We start from the raw sequence: 22623 nt of genomic DNA on the forward strand, positions 1-22623 counted from the left end.
TGAAAGTGGTAATGTCAGCTGCAAGAGAAGATGGGGGTTAGGGAAACAAAGCTTGTCCCTTTGCAGCCAATGTTGTAATCAACGGACGGGATTAAGGGACTTTGGGCTTTTGCACACATCCAACTACTGTTTCTGAGAGCAAGACTCTCCCTCCAACCCCATTGGATCATCCTCTTCTTCCACCTTTCTTCGCAGCTGCTTTCCCTTCAACCTTCCTTCTCTCCCTTCCTCTCTGCAACTGCCAGGTGTTCGATGAACCCACCCTCCAAGCTTTAATTCACTCTCATTTACTATGCTCTGCTTTTTACCGCACCACTTTAAGAGGCTTCAACTTAGAGTGTGTAAGCTTCGAAGCCCTAATTCGATGCCTAATTTTTCGCATTTATCTTCTGCTGTTATTGACTCTTTTTCTTGGCTGGACATCTTAATGTTAGTTGTAGTTACTTGTTAGGGTTTTACTTGTTAATCTTTAGTTGCGATCAATTTACGTTGTTGAACATTTCTACGTTGCTAGACGCTGACTGTTTCATTCTCTCTGCACTGTGTGATTGATTTTTCTTTCATGACTGCTGCTTCAAAGTATTTAAGCCGAACACTGGGAGACTCAAGCTTTTAAGACATTGTTATTAATATCTGACCGTGTCCTTAAATTAAATATATTGACCATCTTGCAAAAGTATCTAAGCGTGTAGTGCGTCTTGCTTGTGCCCTTAATGAACGTCCAAAGCTCTTAACGAATCAATTGACTGCTTCAGGAAAGTGAGCCGGGAGTCGTGTCAAATGGCATGGATGGAAAACAGTGCAGGGAATGGGAAAGAAAAGGAATTAATGCGAGAGAATGGTTTCTTAACAGTGTCACAACCTTGTATTAGTAGTGGCGGCTCTGGTGGGGATATTGATCCAATAAATAAGAGAGGTGAAGGGAAAGATAATCTTTCGTATGGCAACATCCTACGTTCAAGGAACAAGTTTGCTGATGCTCTTGTTTTATACGATCGTGTCCTTGAGAATGATAGTGGAAATGTCGAGGCTTTAATTGGAAAAGGGATATGCCTGCAAATGCAGAACATGGGGAGGCTTGCTTTTGACAGTTTTGCTGAGGCTATCAAGTTGGATCCTCATAATGCTTGCGCACTTACGCATTGTGGTATTTTATACAAAGAAGAAGGTCGTTTGATGGAGGCTGCTGAGGTATGTCCATTATGGTTTTCCCAAGTAAAATGACCGTTTTACTTCGCATATTTAAAAGGTTGATTGATAGATGATGTGACATGTGTTTAACCCCCTCTATATTTTCCTGTTCTTGAAGCTCGTCTTTTATAACTCTGAATGCAAATTTATTCGGTAACTTGATTTCACCCTGTGTCTTGGGCTAGGGCCGAGTCACTAAGGCACCTAATTAAAATTTAGTTCCATCATTTATGATCAGATCCTGAATGTGCCTTGCAGTTGCACTTGTTACTTTTGGTTGCAAGGTTTTAGTAATTTCATGATAAGCAGGACATGTTGGTTGGTAAAAAATTGAGGCTTTAGTGTTACATGAAGAAGATGATGGATGCTGATAACATTCATAAATTGGCATTCTCTTACTTGTTGATGCCAGGCCATGCTTACAGAGTTTACTTTAAAGATAAACATGCAACTAATGTGTAGAATGAAAAGTATGATTATTTGAGACACCCCTGCAACTTCTTCCAATAAGATACATATTGCTAGATTTTGAGACTCTGGCTTCAATAGTCAAATAGTACCTTGTATGAATAGTGGCCTACATGAATGTGTCATCACCTTATCATGGTTCGAGTGCTAGTCATATATAACTGGATTTAATATGGTCACTTAAATTTTCTTGATGCCAAACTCACAAAACTGAAGTGGCCAAACTTATCCTAATCTGTTTAATCCCCGATTTTCTCCAAACTTATCTGTTTACATTTTCCTATCCCCCATACTGCACAGTTTCACACTTTCTTTTTCATTGCATATTTGCCATGCTAGTGTTATTAAGTAGTTATCTGACAAGTTGCCCAGACTCATTACTCCAACTCATTGACATTACGTGGAACAGTCATATCAGAAGGCTTTACAAGTGGATCCTTCATACAAAGCAGCTTCTGAATGCCTCGCCATTGTTTTAACAGATATTGGTACCAACATAAAGCTTGCAGGAAACACTCAAGAGGGAATTCAAAAATATTATGAAGCTCTCAAAATAGATACTCACTATGCTGTAACCCTCTCTCTTGCTATACACTGCTTCCACGATTAAATCTCTTTTCACATTTATTTAACATTCAGCCTACGTGATATGTATATCTTATTTTTCTATCATCCATTCTTGCAGCCGGCATATTATAACCTTGGTGTTGTCTATTCTGAAATGATGCAATATGACATGGCCCTCAGTTTCTATGAAAAGGCTGCATCAGAGAGGCCAATGTATGCTGAAGCATACTGCAATATGGGTGTGATTTATAAAAATCGTGGTGATTTGGAGGCAGCTATTGCTTGCTATGAGAGGTAGTCTAGCAACCAAGCTGGAATTCACACTTTTTCTGGCTCAACTTGTGCCTTTAACGTCCTTTTGTTTTCCCCCCAATTCAGTGAATTGCCTTCTACTGTTGTTTTATATGGTTTGGTGATGCTCTGTCGCAGGTGCTTAGCTGTTTCACCTAACTTTGAGATTGCAAAGAATAATATGGCTATAGCCTTGACTGATTTGGGAACGAAGGTAAATTATATATGGATTCCATCTAACACTAATAACTTTGTCTTGCACTTAACTTTCTGATTTTCCTTTGCTGCCTGGTATGATTAGAGTCCTTAGTGTAATTTCCTTCTTGCGTGGTGTTCTTTTTTTGATTGATATGCTTGTTGAAATACTTTAATTATCCACTAGTTCATTGTAAGTTTATTTGGTGAGCAAGAAGGAAGCTATCAGATGGATGCATGCTCTCCTCCCCCCCCCCCCAAAAAAAAAAGTATATATCTTGTTCACATGATTCTTATTGTTTTTGTTTGTTTGGTGGGGGTAGGGGACAAAGGCTTTTTGTTTGAGCGCAGATGTCTTTCACTATTAAAAGCGGCTTTTAGAATATACGTTTTGTCTAATAAGTTCTGATTTTAGGTTGGTTCATGTTTTGCCCGCACAAAATTGTTAGCTTTTTGAGTTATCTACTTTGCTTCACATTTTCAATCCTCATTGCATTGACAGCTTCCGCAGCTCAACATTCTAGCTTGCCAGTTAATGTTGTCATTTTTGTGCTTGGTTAATCCTTGATCTTATATCTATTGAAGCACCATTTTTTTTTATCATGTATTATGAGATATCATGACTACTCCTGATCCTTTTTATGTTGCTTTATAGAGAATCAAAGATCAGTTTTCAAATTTTTGTTTCTGATTTTGGACTTGATAATATATCCAGGTTAAATTGGAAGGGGACATCAATCAAGGTGTGGCTTATTATAAGAAAGCTTTGTATTATAATTGGCATTATGCTGATGCTATGTATAATCTCGGGGTTGCTTATGGTGAGATGCTCAAGTTTGACATGGTGAGTATACGTTTCTTTTTATTTTTCTTTTCCTTTTTTTAATAATATTGAAGCATACATTACTAATAAAAAATGATTGCACATCATCAAGTTCAATAGGAAGGGAAGATCCCTCATCATTCTCCAACTCTTGTAAAAGTGTTGGGGGATGATCCAAGATACAAAAATATGCATCAGAAGTATAGGACATCTTATCTAAACTATCAGCCATTACATTCTTTTCCCCAAAAATGTGAGAGAAATCTACATTCCAATCTCTATGAATCAACATCCTTGTGTCATTAATGATGTCTTTGAAAGGGTGCTCCTCATTGCACCCCCTAATTAGCAAACTTATAGCCTCAACGCAGTTAGAAAGAACTTGGATATTCCTGTAGCACTATTCCAACAAAGATTGAGTGTTTGAAAAATGGCAAGAATTTCTGCTATGGCAGGAGGAACAGATATGAGTTTACAGCAAAAACCCTTCTTCCACCTACCATTCTCATCCCAGATTACACCACCACACCTAGAATTACCATTGGTATTTACAGTCCCATCCACTTCTAATCTAATATAGCCCATTTTCCTAGTTCCATTATCACGGCTAATATCACGTTCATAGCACAAAAAGGGGGCTTGCCAGAGTGTATGTTTCTAGATCCATATGTCGGCAAGTTGTCATGTACTAATTTGCTTTTATTAAAATTATTGGTCAGGCTATTGTATTTTATGAACTTGCTTTTCACTTCAATCCTCATTGTGCGGAAGCGTGTAACAACCTAGGGGTTATATATAAAGATAAAGACAACCTTGATAAAGCTGTTGAGTGTTACCAGGTAACAATGACAGTCTTGTTTTTGTTTTTACTCTTCTTCTTGAGTGCATTTATTTACTATCACATCACAATCATTTTGGTTTTTTTTTTTGCAGCTTGCTTTGTCAATCAAACCTAATTTTTCACAATCACTGAATAACCTCGGTGTTGTCTATACTGTCCAGGTTAAGCATTAAGTTATGAATTTAGAATTGATAAAAATGTGAAGTTAATAGCTAATTGTCTTCTTCATTCCTTCAGGGTAAAATTGATGCTGCTGCAAGTATGATTGAGAAAGCTATCATTGCAAATCCAACATATGCGGAGGCATACAATAATTTAGGTCTGTTTAAACATTCTTAGATTTCCTTTCTGTTTTGGCGGTTGTGGTTTTTCAATAACATAGAAGTGGTCATCTTGGCCAATGTTGTGCTGCTTCATATTTGGCACATTAACAGTAAAATTTGTAGCTATACCAAAAGATGAACAGACAAACAGGTTAAAAAGCACATGAATGATGATGTGATGACATTGATACTGGTAAAGGCAGGAAAGTGGAAGTTCATTTTGAATTTCTCAAAGTTTCTTGCAGAAGTAATCTTGAAAATTTGTTTCTGGTTTTGCTCATATTCTTGCCATCAAGATTACTGGAAGCTTTCCTTGTCTTCCCATAAAAGGTCTTATAGCTTTTTGCAGTTGCTTCCTCGTCTTACCATAAAAGGTCTTATTTAATTAATAAATGGGGTATACTCTGAGGTGCAATCTTTTTTTTTTTCTGAGGTACAATCTTTTGTTTTTTCTGAGGTACAATCTTTTGTTTTCTTGTTGTGTAGGAGTTCTTTATAGGGATATTGGTGATATCACTCTGGCAGTTAATGCTTATGAGCAATGTCTTAAGATAGATCCTGACTCTCGAAATGCTGGCCAGGTATGGGGCATTGTTGGTGAACACACACGCACACATTGTTCTTTCTGAGTTCTGTAAATAAGGTTTATGCATCTATATGAACTTGAGTTTCATACAAAACTTAATGTTTTTTTTTTTTTTGTGTGTGGACGTAATACAAAACTTCACGTTGGCTGCTAAAATTTTGTGGTAATACAAAATGGATTATAATGGCCATATCAAGAATTAGCCTGCTATGAGTTTGTTGTGTGGTTTCTTGTTTCTTGATAAATTCCAGTTTCTACCTAGTGACGTCTGGGGGGTTTGTTCAAAATTTAGCACTTCCGTCCTGGCATGCTACTTCAAAATTGCTAGTTGGCCAGACAATTAACATGACTAGTCCAACATTTTTATGTTAGAAAGGTTCAAGAATAAAAATTCACCCCTTTTCTTTAGTTTATTTGTTTTCATAGTTTGCATTGGAAAATGGAAGTTTTCTTACTTAAATTCACCCCTTTTCTTTAGTTTATTTGTTGTCATAGTTTGCGTTGGAAAATGGAAGTTTTCTTACTTAATTCACCCTTTTCTTTAGTTTATTTGTTGTCATAGTTTGCGTTGGAAAATGGAAGTTTTCTTACTTGGCATGCTAATGAGCGTAGTTCACTTGGACATGGATGATATTAAAAGTGCATTATTTTTTCCAGTCATATGTTTGTTTCATTTTATCCATTTCAATTATTTATACATGCTTATTAAAACTTTATTCCTCTAGATTTTTTATTGGCATATTATTCTGATGAGCATTAATGTGCAGAACCGCTTGCTTGCAATGAATTACATAGATGAAGGCCACGATGATAAACTTTTTGAAGCTCACAGGTTGCAACTTTTTCCCTATGAACTTCTTATACAATTTGATTTTTGTTGGAAAATTCACTTGTTTTAATGGCGTTGAACATCATCATACAATATATTTAATCAATTTCATTGGATTTTGTCAATTGTTTGATGAAGAATATAATTTCCCTGGGCAATGAAAGAATGACTACTTCAGCCAATAACCTGGAAACAAGTTAGAGGAATTTCCTAGAATAATCTTGATAGTAGATGAATAATGCTGTTAAAACAGGTTGCCTCTAATGTATTATTTTTTGTTTTATGTAGAATTTATTACTGTAACGTGTTCTGCAACTTGGAAAAAGTTTCGTTAAAGCTTTGACTATTAAAATGTTTTCATGCAGGGACTGGGGTAGGCGCTTCATGAGATTATATTCACAGTACTCAACATGGGATAACCCTAAAGATCCTGAGCGATCTCTTGTCATAGGATATGTATCTCCTGATTATTTTACCCATTCTGTTTCTTACTTCATAGAGGCTCCCCTTGTCTATCATGACCGCACCAAATATAAAGTCATAGTTTATTCGGCCGTTGTCAAGGTATATTATCATTGTTGTTTACGTACACAGTCGATGATTGTTGCAATGTGTTTTTTTCCCCTAGTAAATCAGTTGACTAGCTTGAAATTTTTTATGGTGCTTTTGATTTTTTATTAGCTCTAGGTCTTTGTGATTGATATAAAACGTAATTTTTTGTGCTGCTTCTTCAAGTTTTAAATTCATTTCTATTTCCATTGAAAAGCTGTAATAAAAGGTTGGTTGGCTTCTTAAGGTGCATGTGGGGTATCTTGTGTTCCATTTTCTTTCTAATCATACTAATTTTATGAGAGTCCGTATTTTCATCACAAGAATCAACTACTTATAGGCACCAAGAAGAAAATATTTTCCCATTCATGTGGAATATTATAAAGACCAGTTAATTTTTTAAGTGTTTTTCTGAGTCAGCCAGATCTACATTTGTTAACTATAGATGCTCCAACATAGTTTTGTGAATTTGAAAGTTTTTTGGCTTCCCATTCATTGTGTTTTATTTCAATCATAACTTATGCACATGTTATTATATTTTTAATAAAATCGTTTCACCTGTTAGAAAACAGTTAAGAAATATATGAGACTTGTGTTGGCTTCCAGAAAAATGTAATGGGTGAAGGAAATCAAGAAAGAAAATTCTTGGTATATAGAAAGCATGTATCATGGGCAGAAGCTATCTTGCTCTCTACCCATATATACTTATTGTATTTTCTGTATGGGGACCTACTTTGCACTGTTTTGACCTTAATGTTGGCATGATTAAATGGCAAAACAAGTAGCTTTTTCTACTTGCTATGAAGTTGGTGCTCCCCCCACTGCCTGTGGATTAAGGAAGTGGTTGCATTATACCAAAATGATTCGTTCCATCATAGTCCCAACTTATAACTCCATTGATCAGCTGTCCGGCCTTATAGCTAAAGGCTTACAGCCTAATTTGAGAAAGTTGTTGTGATGGGTGGGGGCAGATGGGATGTGCATATCCAGTTTGATAGGGTTCCTAGCAAGTTGGGTTGCATCCTGGAGTAAGATCTTTCTTTCTCTCTCCAAGCTGGTGCAATACAATCTGGATATTGAATGGAAATTAAACCACTTTCCAGTTGTAGCAAGTGTAGTCCTTGTCTCTTATATTCCAATGTTGTGAAACCGTAGTTGCTTTTACACGGGGTATCCATTCAAGTTGATGCACTTCACATCAGCCTTACTGGATAGTGTTAAAGGATAATGAAGAAGCATTCTGTTTGCCCTTCTTTGATGTTTTGCTAACTTTTATTAATTATAATGGCTGTGGCTCACGGTGTTTAGCTTCCCAATATATCTCAGCCAGCATTAATCAATTCAAGGCCGCTTGAATTTAAATATTTTTTCCCAAATCTTGTGCTCTTTATCTTTTGCATCCTCCCTGTCTTTTCAAACCTTTTGGTTGAAGTTTAACTCATCTTGGTTGTGCTGTATCTACGTTGAATGCCCTTTTGGTATCTGATTTTGGTCTCCTAATATAAGATTCGGCAGTTTTGAGAAAGCAGTTGTATTTTTAAAAGGTTCTGTTACATTCGTTTTGTAATGAAACATTTTCCAAGTTCTTTGAAGTTATGATCAGGCATATGCTTATCTTTACAATGTCCTCGCATACATTTCTTCATTGTTAGAGTGGACCTGTCATGTCCCTCTAGCCAGCCAAATGCTATTTTGAAAATTTCATCAGTATCGCCAAGCAAACCTTTGCATTATAGAAATATCTTATGCGGTGTTGCAGGCAGATGCAAAAACAATAAAATTTAGGGAGAAAGTTCTACAGAAGGGTGGGATTTGGAGAGATATATATGGGATTGATGAAAAGAGAGTTGCCAACATGGTCAGAGAAGATCAGGTTGACATCCTGGTAGAACTTACTGGTCATACTGCAAACAACAAGTTGGGAATGATGGCATGTCGGCCTGCACCAGTTCAGGTTTGTTGAGACTTGAAAATATCTTATCATGTAGGCTGTTGCCTGTAGTTTAGAGCTCATTTTTATTCTTATTCCTGTGTATGGCTTACCATTTTCCTCTTGTCTATCTGTTGATCTTTCAATAATTTATATTTGGTCTTAGTAGTTGTAGATATTGTTGTAAATTAAAGTCTTCCTTATTGTAATTTGAATTGAAGAGTTGGTTGATCAGGAATTCAGAATGCATCCTTTTTATGACTTCAACAAGATATTCTGTAGGGTGATTTAGTTCTGAACCCTAAACCAGTTATTCATCTAATCATTTTCTTTGTTTTCTTCTTAAACGTAGTGCTAAACTATTAGTCACGTTATCTAAAATGTTCTTTGGTTGATGACAATGTGCATGATGCAATCATTTCATGTTTTGATTGTTTATTAATTTGACCTTTCTCACTTGTATTGCTTGACGTGTAGGTGACTTGGATTGGTTATCCTAATACAACTGGCTTACCTACAATTGATTATAGAATAACTGATTCACTGGCAGATCCTCCTGAAACAAAGCAGAAGTAGATCTCTTCTGGAACTTCTGTACTTTCTGACCATAGTTCTGTACTAGATCACTTTCTGACCAAAATTTTGGTTAGTGTTTTTATTCATGGTACTTTCCTGAATTACAGTCATGTTGAGGAGTTAGTTCGGTTACCACAATGCTTCCTTTGTTATACACCTTCGCTTGAAGCTGGGCCTGTTTGTCCTACTCCCGCTCTTCTAATGGCTTCATTACGTTTGGTAGCTTCAACAATCTTGCCAAGGTAGTGTTTGAGTAAAATGGATTTAATATTTTTCTTTGTTGACTAAGAGCATGCTCTGGGAGAAGTATCCCTTGACTTCAGGGACTTGTTTTGTTTCATATCATCAGATCACACCTAAAGTGTTGCAAGTTTGGGCAAGGATATTACGTCAAGTTCCAAATTCACGCCTTGTGGTAAAATGCAAACCATTTTGTTGTGATAGTGTGAGACAGAGATTTCTTGCAACGTTGGAGCAGTTAGGTGTGGAGCCACTATGTGTTGATCTTCTGCCCCTAATTCTTCTAAACCATGACCACATGCAAGCATACTCTCTGATGGATATCAGGTAATATCTATTTTACATTCTGAAGGTATTCATATGTGCAACTTCAGCCTTATTATTTTACATTATGAAGGTATTAATGTTGAATAATATTGCGATAGAGTCTTATCTTTTCTGTTTTATCATCTTTGTAATTTTTTTCCTCTTCAACTTTTCTATATTCAATCACCTATTGGTTACTGGAGCTAGCTTAAACTCCTTTAACTTTACTGAAAATCTTGTTCAGTTATAATTTATTGAAATTGCAATTATGGGAAAACTGATAGAAACCTGCTTGAGTCCCACGTTGAGTGGGCCCAAGTAATTTTAGTGGTATGTAAGTGGCATGATTTTACCAATTGGAGACCAAAGCATGGGAACACATAACCTTCAAACAAAGTGTCTGGTAAGGGGGAAGAACTGTATCTTTTAATTTCCCATGGAAATACTTGTGGCTTGCCAATTAGGAGAGGGGAAAGGCATTATATTAATTGGGGAATGTGATTATAAATTTTTTTTGCATCCTAAAAGTTGAGAGTTACTTTAATAATGTTTGTTTCTCATCCTGATAATTGTATCTGATTTTGGATATTAGAGTAATCATGCGCCTTCTGTCTTCATTGTCTATGTTATATTACCTTGATGACTATGGTAGTAAAGATTGCCTAGTCAATCAAAACAACAGAACGAAACAAAATGAAATGATTTGGTGTTCAAATGCAGATTATGGGATCATCTGTTTGTTCTTCATTTAGTTTGTTTAGTCCTTGTGGTATACCCCTTTTGGTCCTATATACACGTCATGTTTAACCACCTTACCCGAATTAAGGAGATGTAGGTAGATTATTGATATTATTTGCGAAAGAGAGAAATTTTTTAGTTTACCCTTATTAAATGCATCGTCTTTAAAAGCAATTTCTGCCCCATATGTAACCTTTTGCTCTACTTAGAGAAATTTGCAAAAATGTAAAATTGGAATAAAGTAATTAATAGCTCACCTTCCTTTTGGAAGATGACTCGTATATAGGATTGGAGGGAGTATCTCTGTTGCATCCAGTTTTGCTGACTCTTGTAACTGATATCTAAAATCTTGCTACATTATTCAGCTTATCCGTATGGCCTTAGATGTTCTATCTTCATGCAGTGGTTTCAATCTTGCACCATGATTATATTTTTTTATCTTTTTGACAGGCGCTTTGTTAGCTCTAGCAAAGTGGAAGTCAAAATTACAGTACTCCAAACTCTGATGATAATTTATTATTTTAAATGTTTGGGCAAGTGCATGTGATTAACTATCACTTAAAAGTCTTGAGGGCGCCATCATATGTCTGGGATATATAGCTGGTCTTATACCCTTTTTAATTAACGATGCCTTGTTTCATGTATAGTTTGGACACATTTCCTTATGCTGGAACAACCACCACATGTGAATCTTTGTACATGGGAGTTCCATGCGTCACTATGGCTGGTTCTGTACATGCACACAATGTTGGTGTTAGCCTTCTTAGCAAAGTTGGTAAGATACTCATTTTTGTCTCTTTATTTGTTGCCCTTATACGTTGTGTGAAATTTTTTCATTCCAGCTTCAGGCAGTATTGGCTAATGCTGGGGGAGGTTCCATGTTCAAGAATGAATTTAAAAGCCTGAAATTTCCTTTTAATACTGATGGTGGTTAATTAATTCCTTCATTCTCATCAATAATTTTGAGCCATGTGTAAACCCTGTGCCCTTTCCGTACTCCCTTTTTTGAAGAGTTATATTGCCTTGTCATGTCTTCTTGCCTCTGCCATTTCTGCAAGATTTATCATCATTAGGAGGAAGAAAAGTTGCATGCTGCTGGTTAGAGTAGATTATGTATCGATGCTAGGCAAATTGTGATACAATAATAATAAGCCTTATCCCACTAGGTGGGACTAGAAAAATTGTGATACCCAGCACAAATCTTATTTCATCTCAACTTTGTTGAGCTAACAGTTTGGACCCCGCTGAATCTCAGTGCCATTTCCTTTTGCTGAGAATTGCTGGCCCGTGTATTTCACCAAGTATCTAATCTGTTTGGTCCTGCATAGTGACATACAAGTTGAAAGTCAACAGAACAGAATAGTTGAAAATGTAGGTTCTCTGTAATGTGGATGCTGAAGTCCAGAATTTTTAAAGGACAGCCTCCGAAGCCCTGGACCATGGTTTGTCCAGCGGGCTGCTTAAAATTCTTTAGTGATCCTGCATTCCAATCATGCTGATTAATAATTTGAGATAATGGGTTTGTTTTTCATCCTTTTTTCATGGGTCAAATTGTTTTGATGGATATGCATTTGAGCTTAGTCAAACCGCCCATCCTCCCCCCCCCCCAAAAAAAAGGAAAGAGAGAAAGGAAAGGAAAGGAAAAAAGGGAAACGAAGTTAATTGAGCACCATTATTTATCTTTTCCTTTGCTTTAAAAAACTGAAGGATGTCTCGTTACAAAATATAGGTCTGAAGCGTTTGGTTGCCGGAAATGAAGATGAATATGTCCAATTGGCTCTACAGCTGGCCTCTGACATACCAGCCCTACAAAAGTTGAGGATGAGTCTTCGAGAACTCATGTCCAAGTCTCCTCTTTGTGATGGAGCGAATTTTACCCTTGGGCTAGAATCAACATTTAGGAACATGTGGCGCAGATATTGCAAAGGAGATGTTCCATCTTTAAAGCGCATAGAATTGTTGCAGCAATCAGCCCCAATGAATGTCCCATCTAACAAGACATCAGAGCCAACAAGTATAGCCAACTCAAGAGACAGCAGCCCAGGATCTGTCAAGACCAGTGAATTAAATTCATCGCAGCCATCCAAGCTCAATATCCGTAGTTGTGAAGAAAATGGGGGGTCATTGAATCACTCTAGTAAACAAGGGAAGGTGGGTTCTAGTTAAAGCTTCATCCGAGAATCGTTTGTAGTGATTCAAGGATGTTGGACTGTTAGAATAGGAGCAATACTGCTAGGTTGAAATGATGTATATTGTAGTGGTTGCTTGCTGTTGGAAGAGGTCTGCAGCAACTACTGCATCAAGATTTACAGTCATAGAATGACAATTTTTTGGGAAAAGGTTAGGCTACAGTCATGAATTCGGTTTTGGACCCCAAGTGCAGCGGATTTACAAGTGGTGATGTTGCTTTCAACATATTTCAGTAGCTGATACACATTTTCCCACGAATTATAGAAGCTAGTTGAGTGTAAATTTTGTGTAATATTTTACTTTCGGTCAAGGTTCTTTATTGTTCTCTTTTAATGTTGCAGATAATCAGAATATGGCGAAGGAATATTTTGCTCTGCAAAGTGAATAGCGACAAAATACAAGATTGTTAATATTTTAGCTGTCGTGTTATATTTATAAATGTAAAATTTAATATCAGAAAGCGAGCAGTTCAAAACCTGATTTGATGCGAAGAGAAATCATCCGTTTTATTCGTTGTGCCTTGACCGTGATCAATGTTGGGCAAATTCTAGGTAATCATGATCTATACCGGGAAGGCTTCTTTTCATTCAACGCCGTCAACATTTTTATAAGGAATTCAGTTCAAGTTTATAATTTACGGAATTACTCATCATTGAAACCTTAACGACCTTTCCTGAAATGAATTGTTAAAATAGATTCAAGACAAGGATCTATGAAAAAAGAGTTTGTTAAACCACTGCAAGAAATTAACTCTTTAACTGGATCAAAAAGAAACCAAGTTCAGTTATGGATAAAATAAAAGGGGCACTTATATGTAAAATAGTTATTTTGGGGGTCAAATATGATTTCATGTAACTTGCATGAAAACTAATAATAGAATCACGGAGATAGAAAGAAAAGGATCAGAGAGATCTGCGGAGGTCATTAAAAGCGCTAAATCTCATCTAACTAGTTCCAATCTTGGATCATCATTCACATTTTAGTACAAATGATATAATGGTAAAAAATTTCTTCAATTCTAAAAGTTCATAATGCAAATCTCATCCATGATAAGAAATACTTTTGCAAACAATTGTCTCTAAACGTTACCATAATTGAACAACTATGTCTAACTCAAAACCCACTACACGTTTTCCCCATTTTCATACAACATCCACATGGATTTGATGTAGAAGCCACAACAAATAATTTTTTATCAAGTTGAATGAATCATCGATGACTCAATATGAGATACAGGTGATAAGGATAAAATTTTTTAAAAAATGACAAAATTAGGAATTGAATTTTAAACAAGTTAAAAATTCAAGAATTGAGTCACACTAAATCATAACTAAACAGTGAGTCAAAACTTAAAGGATTAAAAGATTAATTTTTTCAAATTAATAATAGGATCATGAAGAAAGAAAGAAAGATCAAGGATACCTGTGAGGTGGCTTTTGTTAAATGCGTTAAATCTCATCTAACCAGTTCTAATCTTGGTTCATCATTTTGCACATTTTAGTACAAATGACACAATAGATCAAAAATTTCTTCGATTCTAAAAGTTCATAACGCAAATTTCATCCATGGTAAGAAATACTTTTGCAGATAATTGAATCAGGTTCTTCGTCTACCCTGAATATAAAGTTCTGTAAGAAATCCACAACTTCCACTACCTCATCATGATAAAATTAAAGTTGCCGTTGATAGTCCAGATTTCCTCCCCATTTCTGCAAGGAACTCGTGATAAAATTACAATCCCCGGTTGTCCGTATAATACCGTGGGAACAACAGTTCTTGGATATCAGGGAAGGGAATTTGTGTCAATCCTTACCGATGTCCTTAGTATCTTCACATCATGGATAGGCCTAATATCAGTACAAATTGGAAAATAATAATTAATCAAATAAATTCGTGCAGACCACAGGGGCCAAAAAAAAAAAAAAAACTGTTAAAATAAGACTAAGCTGGAGGTTGGTGAAATTGGATTTTGATCGTATAATGCGATGGGAAAGGCGCATAAGACGCAAAAAGTATGATTTTATTTCAGAAAGATGAAGAAATTGGCATCTCAGCAAGCCACAAATAAAAAATGAAACTTCAAAAAAGAAAAAACGAAATATCAGAATTTAAACCAATAATGACAATTTCCTCAAGCCAATGCAATGGTTAAGCAAGTATATTAAAACATATAAATGCTTTCTGCATAATTTTCTTTCATGCACCGGTAAAAAAATAAGGAAAGGAAAGGAAAGGAAAGGAAAGGAAAGGAGGAGGAGGAAGAAACATGCACACAAGAAGCACAAAAACTAAACGATGCACGAGGTAGCAAACTAGCAATTATGCCTATTGACCGGATTAAATAAAACAACTTTAACTGTAATCATCCCCCAAGATATCCCAACATCTGGCTAAGACTATTGCCCATTTGGTTCAACCCCATTGCAGCCCTGCAATGGTATTCCAGACCTCATTACCGTAGAAATGCTGTTTGGTTGGGTTTTGGAGCGTGCCCAAGGTGATTCTCATTAGCAAAAATGGTAGTGAATAATCATAGATACCTCCAATGAATCTTGATTACCATCCATAACCACCCCCTATCCCAAAAACACCCTCATCCCTTATCAGGTTCCTGCCGTCCCCTTCCTTCCTCCTCTCATCATCCCCCAACCAAAGAAAAAAACTGCACTTCCTCCCGTTTCATCCATTCCACTGCTGCTAGCCTCTTCTCCAACTCTGATGAGACCTTCTCCAACATCAATGGTGTTTGTGAGAGCCATCAAGTCCAATTCTAGAGCCTTCTTCTCCACATTTGCTGCATTCACCAACAGGTCTATCACATCAAATGCAACCCGCCAGCAAGACCATCAACACCTTCTCCAGATCATTGAGTTTCAGATCTATTGGACTATCACCAGTGTCAGTCTCCAACGTCATCCTTCTTTGAACTCACCAATGGCGGCATTCTTCATGGCATTCTTTGTCTTATAAGACCTTTTCCAGATCAACATTGATCTCCAGCACCAGCCTTCTTCCAGATTTCACCTTTGAAGTACAATTCCATATCTATTTTCCATATTCTCAGAATTCAATTTCCAGATCTGATTATGTTGTGTGATTTTTCTAGTTGATGAACTGATTGCGTTGATCTGTGAATGTTTGCCAGCAAATAAGAAGGATTTTTCTTTTGTGACCAGGGCTAGAAGAGTTTTGGTATTGATTACCAGAACATACCAAACAAGCACCTCATAATCAACATTGCACTATACTACATTGTATTACATTGCATTACCTTAGAGGTTTGTAATTGAACCAAGCAGGCCCTATGCTTTACGATACTTAATACCCTAAGGTGTGTTTTTGGCCAACTAAATATATGGTGTGTCATAATCAGAATAAGAAACTAAAGGCAAGATGCAATATATGAGGAGTGGTATACAATTCGGTCAAAATTATGCACAATATTTTACATACCTATCATTGCTATCAGTTTGGACACTGCCAAGTCTCTTGATAATTTCCATCCCCTGACATACTCTTCCAAATATGGTGTGTTTACCTGGAGGAACCAGAATCAATAATTCAAAATTGCTAACAATTGCAAAAAGCTTAAGATGTAACTTACAAAGATCACTAAAAAACTAGCCAAACATGTCACGCTTTCAGTCAACTATTACTAATACCAAATCTAATGTTAAAAGTTTGCCTGAGTGGACTCTCTAATCCAAAATGAAAACATAACTAAGGAGTGGAAATCTTGGCCTACTGTCTAGTGTCTACCTTAATGAAAAGATTACATTTGAGAAGCCAAATACTTCAATAACCAGTTCTGCACTAGTTCTGTCTTTGATTCATTCCATCGGTGGTGATGCAAAAATAAGTACTAAGAAATTATCAATTATGTAACGGCCAATAAAATAATCCAAGAAATTACAAAAACCAAGTTATGACAGTTAGGACAAAGACTGGTAGGAGTAATGTTAAAAGGTTTCTGAGAGCTAACATTTGTGGAAAAGTTTCCTCTCCTTTTTAGTCCACAGAAAGTAAATTTCAAACTTTTTATCTGTCAATCCTTCCTAGATAATCCTTAAAAATTCGATAATTCTTTTACTTATGTTTGGCTTTAACATCCAAATTCAGACAGCAACACAAAAGAATGATAAAGCTTCATAGTAATTGCTTTCCTTTAAAACTAAATCTTGCATCCTACTTGTAAACGACTCAACCCACAAATACAAATGTGGATACATCACACGATTGCATGCACTGTATCTCACACCCAATAATATTTTGAAAGTATTGACCCAAAAGCACTAAAATTTGAAGTTGTTTAAGAGGATAACATAACAGCATTTCATGGAATAGTGCAGTAAACCCAAGAATATTTTGAAAGTATTTGCGCAAAAGCATTAAACTTTGAAGTTGTTTAAGAGGATAAGATAACGGCATTACCATCCAAAGATGGGCATGGCGCCAAAGTAATGAAGAACTGACTACCATTAGTATTTGGGCCAGCGTTTGCCATGGATAAGATACCAGCTCCGGTGTGCTTCAACTCCTGCCTTATCTCATCTTCAAATTTTGGACTGTGATAAACAATAAGAGGAGCAATAAATTATCCCATGCTAAATAAACTTAATTAACTTGTTGTTCGATACTTCGGTGCCACCACACAATGGCCAAGCAAGACAAAATTCCAAACAGCAAGCAAATAAGTATTAAGGCAGCTCTGATAGACACCGATCAAAAAGCAATACGGAAAGAAAGCGCCAATATCATGCTGCATATAATCAAAGTGGAAAAACTAAGAATCTTTAAAAACATACCCATAAATGGACTCCCCTCCCCTTCCTGTTCCAGTGGGATCTCCACCTTGTACTATGAAGTCCTACTCAACAGTGGAGATGAATCTAAATAAGACTTAATCTCAAATAACGGAAGCCACGAACAGCGAAGAAAAGAAAAACACCTTGATGATTCTATGGAATTTAACGTTATCGTAATAGCCTCTGCGAGAGAGTTCAATGAAGTTTCTGCAGGTTCTGGGTGCATGCTTGTAGTACAGCTGAGCCCAAAATTAGATAATGACAACTGGTGAGTTTATGTGCTCTTATACCTTATCATATCTCTTTCATTTTCAACAAAAGAAAAAAAAAAGGAAGGAAGAAGCAATTTTCAGAATCCATGAGTGTTCTTCAGGATTTTAGAGCAAGTAAACTGAAACAAGATATGGGAGGGGGGAAAATAAAAAGGAAGTACCTCAACGGTGAAAGAACCCATGGAAGTCTCCAGAATGACCTCCGGAGCACCACCTTCTGCGCTCGCCCACATTTTGCAGAGACGAAGAAGCCTCCGGCGAGCTTGACGCCAACGCGAAATCGAAGGATTCACTTGCGGTTTACGCAGCAGGGGAGGCATCTTGTCTGTTTGAATTGGGCTGGGCCCATTATCTTGATGACCGGCTGCATGGGCTTTTGGGCTGGCTCTTTCTTCCCCCTTCGTTTAGATACGGGGATCATGATAGTAAGGTTACAAAACATAAATTAATGATGATAAATTTTTTAGTAAATTTTTAAAAAATAAATTAAAAATATAATTTAAATAAAAATAAATTGATAAAAATTATGTTCCTTCTTATTTATACACCTCGGGAATCAAAACATTTATTCTTTTTGAGTTTAAGTTGATTTTCTTTCAAGAAAAAATTACCCAATTATTTTAAGTTTGTTTATAGATGGTCCCAATACAACAAGGGGACACCCTCCCAACGTGACTCCCTTAAATATTGATATAACACGTATATATATATATATATATATATGTTCATTTATGATTTATTTTAAGTAAATTACCGTAGGCCTTGTGTCTGGTTGAATTTACAAGATAAGCAAGACTATATATGACTTCATGAGAAGTCAGATGTCTTATATATTTTGCAGGAAGGCACTTTACGTGTTTGGTTGCGAATGGTAAATTGATTGAAATATTTAATTAATTTATATTGAACTTTTTTATTTGTTTAATTCAATTTTAGATGGCCTGTAATAAACTTAATCAAATCAATCAATAACTTGTGCCACTTTTAACATTTACTTATTTAGTTTTGCACATCACTGCAACTTCCCTTCCAAAACCAATATATTAAGGCTCTCTTGAAATTTATTGCCTAAGGAAGGGATCATTTGAGCTAAAGATTTTTGGACAAAGGAAATATTAGAGAAGGGCATTGTGCCCGCTTCCTAAGGATGGTACCTGTTTAGAATAGCTCAATCCAACTAATTAATTTTTTTTAAAAATATATAAATAATTCACTAAATCAACCAAGATTTCATAAAAACAATGGCGAAATAGTGAATCCGGTTGCCTTCTTTCTAATAGGAATTTTGACAGTCAGTTACTTGCATTATTTTAACCTGTATTGTTGTAATAACTAAATCGGTTATTATTTGATTCACTTCACTCTAGAAAAGATAAGGGATGACTAGTGCGCCAAGTTCCAAAGAAAGCTATTTGCCTATTACACTTGCTCTTTTATAATGTTGCTCATTACATGCATGCCCATTGCACTTATGGTTTGGGTGCTTGGAAGTTTAAATAATCATTTTCCTTAACATGCATACAATAGGGCAACTTCTTCATCAGCCCAGTGATGCCAACCCGGAGTCTCGTGCTTGCAATATTGGATTAGGAAGGCTGCGTATGCGTGGTTTGGTTGACTGACTAATAAAAACTTAAAAGAGAGTTTGCTATGATCATATGCTCATGGCAGCAGCTTAATTTAACAAGTTTTTTCCCCATGAGTTCTTCACATGCATAGTCTAATACATAAAGTGTTAAGAAGAATTAACACCCACAACAACGTCCGCTATGTTTTTTATTCAGAACGTACGGAAATAATAGAAAGAAATGGGTTAAGTATACTTAGCTAGTAAAACTATTGTCTAACCAGCTGGGAATGATTTGGATTTGATCTCTACTTGCTTTGCGATCAAAAGTGACTCTAATGAATTGTGCATATATGGTGACTAACCATCGCCTTTAAATAAATTAAGAAAGAAAGAAAAGAAAAAATGACTGTGTAACGCGTACTGGTTTCTCAACAACTCCCCCCGGCTTCCATTAATAAACTGGTCCAAAAGCTGCCCTCATAGTCCCTCTATATAAGATCCAACCATTGTCACCCTTTTGCATCGCAGGCTTTGTTTCTCATATATCTCCTTCCAATTTATTTACTCATATTTTTCAAAGCAAAAAGAAAATGTCAACCACCGTCGATGTCCCAGAGTCGAGCAACGTCGAGAAAGGAAGACCAGTTGCAGCTGATGCAGCCGCGAGACCGGGAGGAAGCAATAAAGCGCTGGCCATAATAGACTTCATTCTCAGGTTAGGTGCCATAGCAGCTGCTCTCGGCGCCGCTGCCACCATGGGAACCGCCGAACAGACTCTCCCTTTCTTCACTCAGTTCTTCCAGTTTGAAGCCAGCTACGATAGTTTCCCAACTTTCGAGTATGTCATCCATCACTTTCTTTTCAATTTGCCTTTGACAAGAATTAATTTCACGGAATGAGATATGAATCCTGGTTTAATCCGATGCAGGTTTTTCCTTATTTCCATGTCATTGGTGGGTGGGTACCTAGTCCTGTCTCTACCTTTCTCTGTGGTCACCATTATACGCCCCCACGCAGTTGGAGCAAGGCTTCTCCTTCTGATCTTAGACGCCGTAAATCGCGCTAGTTAATTGAACTCAGTAGCTATGCGTACGTACAGTGATTGTTAATATTTTTCTTAAGTGTTGATTAATGAATTGTAGGTGTTTCTGACGCTGGCTGCTTCAAGTGCTTCTGCATCAGCCGGCATCGTGTACCTGGCACACAATGGCGATCAGGACACAAACTGGATTGCCGTCTGCAACCAATTTGGTGATTTTTGCATGGCCACTAGTTCAGCCGTGGTGTCGGCCTTCGTTGCTGTGACTGCCCTCCTCTTGATGGTTGTGATGTCTGGTGTGGCTCTCAGAAACCACTAGCAGAATTAATCAAGCAGACTATTGTCATGTTGTGCCCCATTCATCTCCTGTTTATGCATGAAGTTCTCAAGTTGTGTGCATTCGTGATGTTTCGCTCAAGTGTCCACTTCATGATTATTTACTTATCGGTCAGATGATGTAATATTCCTATCATCTATAGCTTCTTTCAATGTGCTTTTCACTTCTTTTAGGCATGCTTTCTTACCTCCCTCTCTATTCGGTATTACGACCTACGCTCTGATCTTAGCTTAAATCATGACAATCTATCCATGGGAGTGTTAGAAAGATTTTAGACAAGAATCCTGATGAATCGATGTCCGGTTAGGTTGGAACTTTCTCGTTTAATAATAATGGTCAGTCCTTAATTAAGGGATAAAGGTTAAAGAAATTAGATGGATGCAACAGTACAAAAGAGCATCACTTAGAAAATGACGCAAGCACCTCTTACGAGTTTATTCTTCAGGCATCCACTTAATTAATTACAAAAGCAGCCAAAATTATTTAAATACATTATTACCTGGATAAAGCATATCTAACTAGATCAAGACGACTTTCAAATATTAATGTTACGGCATTTTAACATTATAATAATAATAATTAGAATTAAGCAAGGTTTAACCAAACCGAACTTGCTAGTTTTACCGAAAATTAGTCAGGTAGCCAGCTAGACCGAAGCTCAACCAGAGCCAAGGGAAGTGAGAACTGGTGAGAACTAGCTGCATCGAAGCGGGAGAATCGGCTAGTGACCAGTTGCACTGATCACATTTTTTATTTTTAACAACCAAGATTAATGTTTTTTAATTATAATTCATGTGTCTATTCACCTTACAAGCATTGGGAAGTAGAGAAAATAAACAGATAGGCAAAAATGTAATGATATATTTTCGAATTATAAATTAATCACAAGTAACAAGTGTGGTTTATAAGTGTGATCAGAAGCTCTCTCTACCAATAAACTGATCTTTTGAGAAAAGCTCTCTATCTAAACTTATGCTCATAAATTAGAGTATGATATAAGAAATTAGTAAGTGCGTGTGTGTGTTTCATTGTTTTATGAAAATTTTGCATTGATATTGATTCATCGTTACCTGTACAAGATTGATCCAAAAACACATGTCCCCCATAAACCAGATCTCCATACTAACATCTAGAGAATAGAACATTGCAGTTGAATAAATTTAATGACGCAGTACATATACTAGCAGCAAATAAGAAACAGAGTTGGAAAGGAAAAACACGAATCCTAAAACTAATAACATTTCTAACTTCTAAGCAAACACTAGCGCGCGCGCGCGTAGTGCATAGTTGAATGATTCTATCATCCACGTATCCCAAGACCCAAGTGATCTTCTCTAAGATGTCATGCATATGTTTAGAACGTGACAATCAATATTTAATCACAATATATGTCACAAAGTCCACCTTGTTTTCTTCACCAGTTTCATGTATTCAAATACTCGAGAAAGAAGTTTTACATATTTGAGATTAAAGATTAATTTGTAAACAAAATGGTAGGACAGCAGTTTGTACGTTGTATACGTAGACAGTTTGATTCCTCTTTTTGCTCGTGAATACATAAACCAATTTGTTCCTGAGGTCTATTCAGGGAAAGGAGAACAGGGGAAAATTAAAGAGAATAAGTTGAGTATTTTTAATCACCTTTAACACGTGCTAACATGCGCTTCTTATGTCAATGAATCCCAAGTTTCACATCTTCAAATTTCTCAGTTCTATGCCACAAAGAAATGGTAATGCCAAAGATATAACACGAAGCCGTGGCATTGTGATTTCCCTTGACCTGATCGGATTGGCTTGGACCAGTTAATTCCTCTAGTTATAGTTTCACAAAGGATACCTGATGGTCTGATTAAAAAAAAAAAAGGAAAGAAACGAAGCCTTTGTAATTAATAAAAGTGAATTTCAAGGGAGGCTAAATTAGTTTATTATGAAAAGTTCACTAAAAAATAAACTTTAT

The 22623-nt window shown here is 36.5% G+C and overlaps 3 protein-coding genes across 3 annotated transcripts; 2 read left to right on the forward strand and 1 right to left on the reverse strand.

The window, feature by feature from the left end:
* Nucleotides 1-13060, forward strand: LOC129313146 (probable UDP-N-acetylglucosamine--peptide N-acetylglucosaminyltransferase SPINDLY). Its single transcript, XM_054956096.1, is given in 19 exon segments — nucleotides 1-341; nucleotides 756-1191; nucleotides 2069-2230; nucleotides 2345-2520; nucleotides 2656-2731; nucleotides 3428-3556; nucleotides 4255-4374; nucleotides 4469-4537; nucleotides 4614-4695; nucleotides 5186-5280; nucleotides 6053-6117; nucleotides 6480-6678; nucleotides 8423-8617; nucleotides 9071-9165; nucleotides 9277-9362; nucleotides 9365-9411; nucleotides 9519-9736; nucleotides 11101-11228; nucleotides 12183-13060. Coding segments are annotated over 18 exon segments (2790 nt in total). The 5' UTR covers nucleotides 1-341; nucleotides 756-780; the 3' UTR covers nucleotides 12620-13060.
* Nucleotides 13061-14160: 1100 nt separating this feature from the next.
* LOC129308887 (peptidyl-prolyl cis-trans isomerase CYP18-2) lies at nucleotides 14161-18061 on the reverse strand. The gene is made up of 6 exons (XM_054950264.1): nucleotides 17882-18061; nucleotides 17592-17687; nucleotides 17449-17510; nucleotides 17075-17208; nucleotides 16097-16181; nucleotides 14161-14490 (listed from the first exon to the last, which is right to left on the reverse strand). The coding sequence occupies exons 1-6, from the start codon at nucleotides 18038-18040 to the stop codon at nucleotides 14427-14429; spliced, it is 600 nt and encodes a 199-aa protein (XP_054806239.1). The 5' UTR covers nucleotides 18041-18061; the 3' UTR covers nucleotides 14161-14426.
* Nucleotides 18062-19814: 1753 nt separating this feature from the next.
* On the forward strand, nucleotides 19815-20856 carry LOC129295834 (casparian strip membrane protein 1-like). The gene is made up of 3 exons (XM_054934416.1): nucleotides 19815-20128; nucleotides 20219-20342; nucleotides 20433-20856. The coding sequence occupies exons 1-3, from the start codon at nucleotides 19881-19883 to the stop codon at nucleotides 20646-20648; spliced, it is 588 nt and encodes a 195-aa protein (XP_054790391.1). The 5' UTR covers nucleotides 19815-19880; the 3' UTR covers nucleotides 20649-20856.
* Nucleotides 20857-22623: the final 1767 nt, after the last annotated feature.

The sequence above is a fragment of the Prosopis cineraria genome, unplaced genomic scaffold (genome assembly GCF_029017545.1).
Source record: "Prosopis cineraria cultivar Desert tree isolate PC_DT_omini unplaced genomic scaffold, ASM2901754v1 PC1, whole genome shotgun sequence".
In the NCBI taxonomy this organism is placed as follows: Eukaryota; Viridiplantae; Streptophyta; class Magnoliopsida; order Fabales; family Fabaceae; genus Prosopis; species Prosopis cineraria.